General features: G+C 40.6%; 1 protein-coding gene across 1 annotated transcript; it reads right to left on the minus strand.

The window, feature by feature from the left end:
• Positions 1 to 591: 591 nt before the first annotated feature.
• LOC121556929 (transport and Golgi organization protein 1 homolog) lies at positions 592 to 8,123 on the minus strand. Its single transcript, XM_041870821.1, has 14 exons — positions 8,007 to 8,123; positions 6,966 to 7,088; positions 6,779 to 6,800; positions 6,554 to 6,642; positions 6,269 to 6,346; positions 5,891 to 5,989; positions 5,723 to 5,801; positions 5,502 to 5,560; positions 5,050 to 5,089; positions 3,342 to 3,432; positions 3,215 to 3,257; positions 2,998 to 3,033; positions 1,192 to 1,259; positions 592 to 760 (listed from the first exon to the last, which is right to left on the minus strand). The coding sequence occupies exons 1-14, from the start codon at positions 8,121 to 8,123 to the stop codon at positions 592 to 594; spliced, it is 1,113 nt and encodes a 370-aa protein (XP_041726755.1).
• Between the last annotated feature and the right edge of the window lie 3,612 nt (positions 8,124 to 11,735).

Here is an 11,735-nt window from a genome sequence, read left to right on the forward strand (position 1 = left end):
CATATGATTAGGGCAATCCAATGGACATCTATTCGTCCACTCTTGTCCTTCTCGTGCTTCTGCGCAAAGCATTCAAGTGAACTATCCGCGGCTGTTAAAATGTCCAGATTGTTTGGTTTCTTGGGCAGCTCAGGTCCCTAGAGAAAGAGTCTGGATTGCAAAGTGAGGACAAATCGATATTCACGTGGGGGTTTCCAGTCGCCAAAATAGCCCTGGAGATCTAGATAATAGACTTCATCATAGGCCTATCATTTGGCTTTGGTAATTGATGGGAAATGTGTCTTCCATGGAGATCTTGGCAGATAAGCCCCATGGAGTTGTATTTTACCTAATGGCAACAGAGCAGAAATCTGCATACGAAGGCATTTCTGAAGAGTTGGATGATATCTAATGAAACCTACCGCATAAGTTTCCATAAATCACGTGTCCAATTTAGCTTGGTTGATTCTAAAGAAGATTTCTCGCAGTTGTTTGATGGAATAAGGCATCTGGACTTATTTTACTCTGCCTCCCCCCAGGTCCACTCTTCAGTACTGCAGTTGTATGGGAATGAGAATAATTGCACCAAATTTACAATTGTATACATTGCCTTCATTTCTTCATTTTATTGAAGATAATTAGTGCTTTGAAGGCTTTCAGAACTTTGCAGGTTTTCAAGGAGGGCTTGTTGGTCTTGGTTGTTTTAAGGGGCTTGGGGGTGGTCTTGGTCAGGAACACAGATTCATCTATTTTCAGCTTCTCTGAGGTTAGTTGAACAATCCTAGAAAGAAAATCACAGTACTTAGAGAGGACTGCCCAAAATGTCCAGAAAATAGTAGATCTTGACTAATGTCACGTTCACGTGCTATAGGAGTTATCGGAAATTCCGAGTTCCGACTAGGAAGTTTCACTTGAACGAACCTCCAAGTCGGAATTAGAATGGGAAACTGAGAAAAGTTTGTTGCCGAGTTGTGACGTTTCACCACTGACCTTTTACCTTTTCAACCAAAAGATGACAAATCAGTTTTTTGACATCTACAACCTTATCAATATGAATAATTAGGCTACATTTGCCATTTGATAATGTAGCTAGTTTGGCCATATTGTCAATGTTAAGCAAGCTAGCTAACGTAATTATTAGCAACGTCAGCTAGTTTATCAAGCTAGCTAAAATCATATTGGTTGGATAATTATTCAGACTGTTGGACTCACCTCTGGCGGAGTAGCGCTACCTCATTCTTCTCCATGGCCAGAGCATGCTCGGCAGCAGAGGCTTTAATCTAAAGACAAGAGATGTCAGGTCCATAAGTATTTGGACAGTGACACAATTTGCATCATTTGGGCTCTGTACGCCACCACAATGGATTTGAAAGGAAACAATCAAGATGTGCAATCAAGTGTAGACTTTCATCTTTCATTTAAGGGTTTTGTCAAAATTATTGTATGAACCGTGTAGGAATTACAACCATTTTTATACATAGCCCCCCAATTTTAGGGGCTCAAAAGTAATTGGACAAACTAACATAATTATAAATTAAATTGTGAGTTTTAATACTTGGTTGCAAATCCTTTGCAGTCAATGACTGCCTGAAGTCTGGAACCCATAGACATCACCAGATGCTGGGTTTCTTCCCTGGTGATGCTATGCCAGGCCTTTACTGCAGCTGTCTTCAGTTCCTGCTTGTTCTTGGGGCGTTTTGCCTTCAGTTTTGCTTTCAGCAAGTGAAATGCATGCTCAACTCGATTCAGGTCAGGTGATTGACTTGGCCATTGCAGAACATTCCACTTCTTTGCCTTAAAAAAGTATTGGGTTGCTTTCGCAATATGCTTCGGGTCATTGTCCATCTGCACTGTGAAGCGCCGTCCAATGAGTTTTGAAGCATTTAGCTGAATCTGAGCAGACAATATAGCCCTAAACACTTTAGAATTCATCCTGCTGCTTTTGTCAGCAGTCAAATCATCAATAAATACAAGGGAACCAGTTCCATTGGCAGCCATACATGCCCACGCAATAACACTACCTCCATCATGCTTCACAGATGAGGTGGTATGCTTCGGATCATGAGCAGTTCCTTCCCTTCTCCATACTCTTCTCTTCCCATCATTCTGGTTCAAGTTGATCTTTGTCTCATCTGTCCATAGAACTGTTCCAGAACTGTAAAGGCTTTTTTATAAATTTTTTAGCAAACTCTAATCTGGTCTTCCTGTTTTTGAGGCTTACCAATGGTTTATATCTTGTAGTAAACCCTCTGTATTTACTCTGGTGAAGTCTTCTCTTGATTGTTGACTTTGACACAGATACGCCTACCTCCTGGAGGGTGTTCTTGATCTGGCCAACTGTTGTGAAGGGGTTTTTCTTCACCAGGGAAATAATTATTCTGTCATCCACCACAGTTGTTTTCTGTGGTCTTCCGGGCCTTTTGGTGTTCCTGAGCTCACCAGTGCGTTCTTTCTTTTTAAGAATGTACCAAATAGTTGATTTGGCCACCTAATGTTTTTGTTATCAGCCTAATGATGGCTTGCTTCACTGGAAGTGACAGCTCTTTGGACTTCATATCAAGGGTTAACAGCAACAGATTCCAAATGCAAATGCCACACTTAAAATCAACTCTAGACCTTTTATCTGCTTCCTTGTAAATGAACTAATGAGGGAATAACACACACCTGGCCATGGAACAGCTGAGCACCCAATTGTCCAATTACTTTTGGTCCCTTAAAAAGGGGGGGGGGACCACATATAAAAAGTGCTGTAATTCCTACACAGTTCACCCGATTTGGATGTAAATACCCTCAAATTAAAGGCTGAAAGTCTGCACTTTCAGCTCATATTCAATATTGAATTTCAACTCCAATATGCTGTGGTAGACAGCTAAAATAATAACAACTTGGTCAATATCCAAATATTTATGGACCTGACTTTATGTTAGTGTACAGCAAGACACCTTACAGTAACTAGCAAAACAAAGATAATAACACCTTAGTGCAACTAGCTAACTTTAAAGTGAATGTTCTTCTTACAGATATGGTCTGGATTTTGTCTTGTAGCGTGTCAATCTGAGGAGAAAACAGAAATTGCATTAGAAACGTGTGCAAAGACATCCTATCACATAAATATGACCCAATACGAGTGTTGATACTGGGGCTTATGGTTTAGTCGAAGTACTTGGTAGTTTAGCTTACTATTGAGCGGTTATGGATCAGAATTTGGCAGGCTGTCTTACTTAGGCTTACTTACATGTTGATTTTCCGCATGTTTGCCTTGAATCAGGGCTTTGGTCCTGTGAAAACACAAAAACCAATGTACATGTCATGTGAATGAGAACAAATCCTAATATGATCAAACTAATATCATATCCACTTACAGCTTGTTTAGCATCTGTCTATATTTCTTCTCAGTGATATGGAGCTTTTGATGTAGAGAGGCATTGTTCTCTTCAAGCTGCCAATTTTTGTCTGTTGCAAAGTAAACAGACATCATAAAGTAAAGAAAATATCAATACAGAATAAAGTGATTCTGGCTGGTGGGACATAGAGTGCATTCGGAAAGTATTCAGACCCCTTAACTTTTTCCACATTTTGTTACGTTACAGCCTTATTCTAAAATTGATTAAATTGTTTTTTCCCCTCATCAATCTACACACAATACCCCATAATGACAAAGCAAAAACTGGTTTTTAGAGTTTTTTGCAAATATATAAAAATAAAAAACTGAAATATCACATTTACATAAGTATTCAGACCCTTCACTCAGTACTTTGTTGAAGCTTTGTTGAAGCATCTTTGGCAGCGATTACAGCCTTGAGTCTTCTTGGGTATGACGCTACAAGCTTGGCACACCTGTATTTGGGGAGTTTCTCCCATTCTTCTCTGCAGATCCTCTCAAACTCTGTCAGGATGGATGGGGAGCGTCGCTGCGTCTGGCAAGGACATTCAGAGACTTGTCCTGAAGCCATTCCTGCATTGTCTTGGCTGTGTGCTTAGGGTTGTTGTCCTGTTGGAAGGTGACCCTTCGCCCCAGTCTGAGGTCCTGAGCGCTTTGGAGTAGGTTTTCATCAAGGATCTCTCTGTACTTTGCTCCGTTCATCTTTCCCTCTATCCTGACTAGTCTCCCAGTCCCTGCCGCTGAAAAACATCTCCACAGCATCATGCTGCCACCACCATGCTTCACCGTAGGGATGGTGCCTGGTTTCCACCAGACGTGACGCTTGGCATTCAGGCCAAAGAGTTCAATCTTGGTTTCATCAGACCAGAGAATCTTGTTTCTCATGGTCAGAGTCCTTTAGGTGCCTTTTGGCAATCTCCAAGCGGCTGTCATGTGCCTTTTAATGAGGAGTGGCTTCCGTCTGGCCATTCTACCATAAAGGCCTGATTGGTGGAGTGCTGCAGAGATGATAGTCCTTCAGGAAGGTTCTCCCATCTCCACATAGGAACTCTGGAGCTCAGTCAGAGTGACCATCGGGTTCTTGGTCACCTCCCTGACCAAGGCCCTTCTCCCGATTGCTCTAGGAAGAGTCTTGGTGGTTCCAAAGTTCTTCCATTTAAGAATGATGGAGGCCACTGTGTTCTTGGGGACCTTAAATGCTGCAGACATTTTTTGGTACCCTTCCCCACACAATCCTGTCTTTGAGCCCTACAGACATGGCTGCATGGCTTGGTTTTTGCTCTGACATGCACTGTCAACTGTGGGACCTTATATAGACAGGTGTGTGCCTTTCCAAATCATGTCCAATCAATTGAATTTACCACAGGTGGATTCCAATCAAGTTGTAGAAACATCTCAAGGATGATCAATGGAAACAGGATGCACCTCAATTTCAAGTCTTATAGCAAAGGGTCTGAATACTTATGTAAATAAGGTATTTCCATTTATTTATTTAATTTTTTTGCAAACATTTCTAAAAACCTGTTTTCTCTTCGTCATTATGGGGTATTGTGTGTAGATTGATGAGGATTTGTATTTATTTAATCCATTTTAGAATAAGGCTGTAACGTAACAAAATGTGGAAAAGGTTAAGGGGTCTGAATACTTTCCAATTGTACTGTATGTTGTGTGTTTGTAACATAGCCTACCCTGAAGACCCCTGTTCACCTCCTCCAGTGTGGTTTTGATCTGTAGAAAATTATGCATTTTTAAGTGCAAGAGCCAGCAAACAACTGATCCATTGTAAAATATTCTAGTATTCCCAATTTGGGGGGGGGGAACTGAAAAGCATGTCCTTTCTGTAATCAACAACTATTCTTTACATTGACATTTTAGTCATTTAGCAGACGCTCTTATCCAGAGCGACTTACAGTTAGTGAGTGCATACATTCTTTTTATTTTTTTTCATAATGGCCCCCCGTGGGAATCGAACCCACAACCCTGGCGTTGCAAACGCCATGCTCTACCAACTGAGCTACATCCCTGCCAGCCATTCCCTCCCCTACCCTGGACGACGCTGGGCCAATTGTGCGCCGCTCCATGGGTTTTCATCTACTTATTTCAATAACTTATAGCTTACACTGACTATACATCAACTTACTAGGGCCGCATCCCTCATCTCAGTGACCTTGATCTCACTCTTTTCTTCAATCTTGATATCTGTAACAAAGGTGATTATTTGATCAACATATCAATGCAGCAATTAGTTGTGGATAACCCTGCATGCTTCTACCCTCGAACAATCCTGACAAGTAAGCTTAGTAGGTTGATAAACAGTTTGCAATATTTTTATAAGTTGATCAAACTGTGTGGTTGACTCACTGGTAGATTGGGTGTTGGTGGCATAGGGGATCCTGGCATCCCCACCGTGATGCTCTTTCAGTGGTTCCATCGGTCGCACCTGTCAGGAGCCATAATATGAACCCCATTAAGATACCTCTTTATCATCATACCGAAAGAGTGAGTTTGATTGAGCAGTAATGGACTTACAACAGCTTTCAGTTTCTGTATACGTTCATCACGCTCCTGGAGTCGTAGATGAAATGCCTCAATTTCTGCAGATCTGATGTCCAACTGTTTCTTCATATCCTTGGGATAAAAAGAGATAGATGGGCTCAATGTTAACTGTGTGATAAACATCTGACCATGACAATGAAACAAATTGTTAAATGGACTATACTTTGACCGTATGTTAATGGTTAAATACTTTTTCAAATGTTTTTTGTCTTTGCACCTATATACATTTCCAGTAACTAAACATTAGTAAATGTCAGTCTATTAGACATAATGCCACATTGGTCATACACTGTAGAGGGCAGAGAAACGGGTTAAAGGGGGTTTAGGTGTAAGAGTTCTCTGACTGCTTACCTCCAGCTCCTGACTCTCCTCCTGAGAGGACTGCAGGTATGCCCGCAACCTTTGCACCCGTGCGTCATAGTCCTTCAACTAAAGCCAACCAGATTTAGAACATAAGTTACAATGATCATGGAAAATGTTACTGCAGGTATGCCTCCGACCTTTGCACCCGTGAGACATAGTCCTTCAACTAAAACCAACCAGATTTAGGACATAAGTTACAATGATCATGAAAAAGTATATGTTATTCAAGTCCAGAATGTCCCAGGTCTGACTTGAATAGCTTCTGAAACATACCCGTATCTCCATTTCAGACAATTTAATCATTGTGTCACATTTCTTTTTTGATAGCCGGGCGATTTTCGCGTTTAGCTGTGTCTCAGTCACTAGAGATACAGAGGGGAATATGAAATTAGTCTTGGATAAGGCATGGCTAAGGAGCAAAATCTACTGTATAAAATATAAGTACAAAAGCTTGCTTCTCCTTATCTGAGCTACTTAAAGAAAGGTAGGAAAACTCACATAGATATATCCTGCTTTTGATCTATAAGAAGGCAATGAGAACAACGTTCAAACATGGACTACATAATACATAACTAGAAGATCAATCAAACTGCAAAATGAGCCTTTTCCTCAATTCCTTTAATTTCCATATGAAGTTAAAGTTTGTGAAAATTGTTGTAACATGGTAATAATACAAAAGTTTTACCGCAAGGATGGTCCTCCATAGGAATATCACACAAAACAAAATCAGAGCTGCAGGGAGAGTGAGCTCCCATCCCACTCCAGGATGGGTTGCTCCAAACCATTCCTCTGCTAGAGAGGAGAGAAACTGGACAAACAAAGAAATGTCATATTACCATTCATTATGGAATTCACATCAGATTGGATGGACTGTCAGCGAGGTAGAAAGGTAGCCTACCATATAGGATCTCTGTGGGTAGTATTTACCGGTGGAGTAAAAGTACTTTAAAGTACTACTTGAGTAGTTTTTTTGGGTATCTGTACTTTACTTTACTATTTATAGTTTTGATTACTTTTACTTTTACTTCACTCCATTCCTAAAGAAAATAATGTACTTTTTACTCCATACATTTTCCCTGACACTCAAAAGTACTTGTTACATTTTGAATGCTTAGCAGGACAGGAAAATTGTCCAATTCACACACTTATCAAGAGAACAGCCCTGGTCATCCCCACTGCCTCTGATGGCAGACTCATTAAACACACACGCTTTGTTTGTAAATTATGTCTGAGTGTTATAGTGTGCCCCTGGCTATCCGTAAATGTAAAAATAAATAAAAAATTGCCATCTGGTTTGCTTAATATAAGGATTTTGAAATGATTTATAGGCTACTTTTACTTTTGATATATTTTAGCAATTACATTTACTTTGATACTTAAGTATATTTAAAACCAAATACTTTTTTACTTTTATTTTAGTATTTTACTTGGTGACTTTCACTTTTACTTGATTTCTATCAAGGTATCTTAACTTTTATGTATGACAATTGGGTACTTTTTCCACCACTGCTAGTTAGCTACAATCTTTCAACTAAAGCCATTTCACATTTGCTCCATAGACTCCATAGACTACACCCTCCAACTTCTACCACTAATAGCCTACTTCAAGACAAGCAAGCACACATTAAGTCGCTCTGGATAAGAGCGTCTGCTAAATGACGTAAATGTAAATGTAAATGTATTATTTTCAGGAAATGTCCTTGTCTAGTTTTGAATTTAGGCCTACATCCTTTAGTCCTCCAAGAAAAAGCGTGAAGAAAAAGGTCACTCCTTGGTCGGGCATCGTCATGGCGGGCAAAGGAGCACCAAACTCCGGTAGACCTACTTCTTCATTGACATCCATAACGATGACTGAACCAAAATACACAAGTCTCTATTTTTACCTGCATGCTATGTAACGTCATAATAGAGCCATTATCAAGCCGCGCCCCTTAGTTACTGTTGCGAGGTCGGACACTTTTCTCCCGCAAAGCCCATTTCCCCTTTGAAATGGATGGTTGGCCTACTGGTCAAAATGATCTCAAACTGTGTCGACTCAGATGATGAAATTAAACCCATTGTCAAAGAATGTTGGGCTCTTGATTGACAAGCTGACGCACCAACTATTGTATCATAGGCCTAATTATCACAATTCTATAGCCAGCAGCTGAAGGTTCTGATGACAAAAATAACAAATAAAGGCAGAGCTTAGGTCCAAAAACACTTTCTTATTTAGTAATTTACTCCTATTAAAAACCATAAGAGAATCATTACACTGGCCTAATTTAAAAAACATGAGGGAATAGGCCTACAGAATATAAAGTATTTTGGTTTAGCTCTTCAACAGTTGATCTTAGCCAGTAGCCTTATCCCCCGCCCCCTAAATTAATTTAGTTAAGGTAGTTAGTTTTAATTTGGAATCACTCAATTCATTTTTAAAATACATTTATTTATTTTTTAAGAAATTGTCATCTCCTATATACAACCCTCCCATAAAAATGAATGACAGGTAGGCCTAAATACGTTTATTCTTAACCGCATACACAATTATTTCCAACAAACAACGCAGTAACATAGGCCTACAAGCGCTCAACATAAAATCTTGAATAGTATGAACACACAACATCAGATACGATTAAAATATATAGGCCTAACAAGCTGTTAGGGACCAGACACCAGAGCATCTGTATTTAAACGTGCGCTCTTTAGTAGGCTATTAACTTCCGTTTTTATGTTAAACCCAATGGATGCCTATATGGATTTAAGTTAACTTACTATCGGCCTACTGTTTGACGAAGCAGACTCAAGAGAGGCTCAGTCGCTACGAAGGCACATTGTTTAATTCCACTTATATTGTTTGGACGCGTTCTAATTTCCCTATAGGCTATATATTTAGTCATTCGTTTCCCCAAAGTAGGCTATACATTTTGTTTTAATTTAAAATGTTGCCAGTGTCGTAGTAAATATATAATGTTATAGCTTGGTCTGACTAAAATCTTGTGCATGACCCATTTTGTGTTGGGCCTTTGTATTCAATACAATGGACAAAAAGAGTCCTATCTTGTCAGCCTTGTCAGCAGGTGGCTATGGACAACACCCACGCCATAGGTCTCTCAGTTCTTCCAACTCACGAGTTCTTGCTCTGAGGACACACACACACACACCCCCACACACACACACACATACACACACACACACACACACACACACACACACACACACACACACACACACACACATACACACACACACACACACACACACACACACATACACACACATACACACACACACACACACACACATACACACACACACACACACACACAAAAATCCCCTTCTCTTAGGCTGAACATCTGAAGACAGAGAACCCGACTCAGAGCCAATGCAACAGTGATACTAACCTGGAGGGGACCTCGCCCAACTCATCAGGACCAATCAGAAGATCAGAACTACTAGAATCAACCTACTTCATTTTATTGTATAAAATGTCAGCACACAATGTTTCGGGGCTCTCTCAGATATCTCCCTACGAGATTGACGAACGGGTCCGTGCACGCGATTCCAGATATCTTTACCTCTGAATAAACTGCCTTATATTATACAATTATCCACCTTGTCCAAAAGTCTCTACTTGGTCTCCGTTCTCCAGTAAACTTGTTTTATCAACACCAGTATCATGAGTATTTACCCTACGCAAGTCTAATGTGTTGAGGAAATGTTATTCTCATTCTTCTCGTATTTGAGTGAAACATTTAAATTAATTAATTTACCCGTTTGCAATCCTCCAAGATAAGTTGATGCGATGTTCACCTGCACGAACACCCGCAACACTCAAGAGAAAGAGGATTTGATTTATTTTCATAAGTTAGTCTATAGGCCTAAATTTCCCTTTGTTTGTAGGCTAATTCGTGCGTCTCGAGCTCCATGTCTTTTGTCATTGTCAATATCAAGTAGGCAGTAGGCAGTTATGCGAATGTGCTTTGATATTGGAGTCTAGGCTTACTACATGAATCAGACCTATTATTTTACTACATCTAACTGTTTCAGGTTCTGCTCAGCTTAAATTATACATTTAATAATTCGTCTATAACATGTAACTATCATAAAAACACTTTTAGATACCTTAATAAGCATTCCTTCTCTGTTTCCATCTATAGTTCACCTTTCTGACATCAATGTTACTGCACAGTGTTGACCACAAGATGGAGACAGTGTAAAGGAAATGGACATATCAAAATGGAAATGAATTCTCAAACATACAGGAAGGTTACTACGACAGGTTGCTGTAACTCATTTCAGTATGTGAAGTACAGCGACCTGTTTGCACCTATCAGTAATGAATAGACTTGTGTGTCCTTTACAGGTATGCATTTAGCACCATAATGGACAGTGTAACTATACAGCTACGCTAGAGTGTTTCATTCCATGATTTGTATTAGAGAAAGAGTTTCAGTAAAATAAAGAAGACAGAGAGATATACTGTTCTAAAATTAACCTTGCTGCTATCAGCTGTTGTTCACGCATGTCTGTGCACACACACACACGCACGCTTACACACACACACACACACACACACACACACACACACACACACACACACACACACGCTCATACACACACGCTCATACACACACATACACTCTCTCTCTAATACACCAGATGTGTTATTGGGAGGTATCACAGGAACATGTGCAGTCTGACAGGCCGTCTAGTCTCACCCCAGCGTTGAGGACAGAGCCAGGCCAGCAGCTAGCCGCCAGGGGAGGAGGAAGAGGGAGAGGAGGAGGAAGGAGGAGGGGAGGCTGGGGCCCGAGGGAGCCCAGGCAGGATCACATATCTCTGGGCTAATTTCTCACATGGTGGAGGAGCCTTCCATCTCATTTCCTCCTCCAAGCCCAACATCCTCCCAGGAAAATAATTTACAAGGTAACAAAACAGGATTGTGTGTCTGACTGAGAACAATGTTGTCCTCCCACCCGGTCCGGAGAGTGAGAATGAGAGGGAGAGAAGGAGAGAGGGGAGAGATGGTGTGCAGCACTGCCAGAGAAAGACAAGCTGACGGTGGATATACGACCCTAGAGAGAGGGAGAGGGGGAGCGAGACAAAGGTGAGAAGGGAGAGTGAGACAGAGAGGAATATGGAAATAGGGCTACATAGAGATTGAGAGGGAGAGAAGGAGAGAGAGAGAGAGAGACAGATTGTGTAGTCTATTGTCTCACACCTGAGGCCTAAGATGGAGGTAGGAGTGTGTCAGAGTTGAGCAGCACTCCTACACAGACTGTCTGGGGGGTCTCTCACCTGTCTCTCACCTGCACATCCTATCAGTAGACAGAGCACCAGTTGTACTAAACATTTGTACCTAGTCCTGCAAAATGACAAATTAAGGTTATGAGAAGGTAAAAGATAAGGATGGATTTAGATTTTAGATTTCCATTTAGTGTTTCTCATGAGAAAAAAAGGTTAAAAGTTGAGA

The sequence above is a fragment of the Coregonus clupeaformis genome, chromosome 5 (genome assembly GCF_020615455.1).
Source record: "Coregonus clupeaformis isolate EN_2021a chromosome 5, ASM2061545v1, whole genome shotgun sequence".
Taxonomy (NCBI): domain Eukaryota; kingdom Metazoa; phylum Chordata; class Actinopteri; order Salmoniformes; family Salmonidae; genus Coregonus; species Coregonus clupeaformis.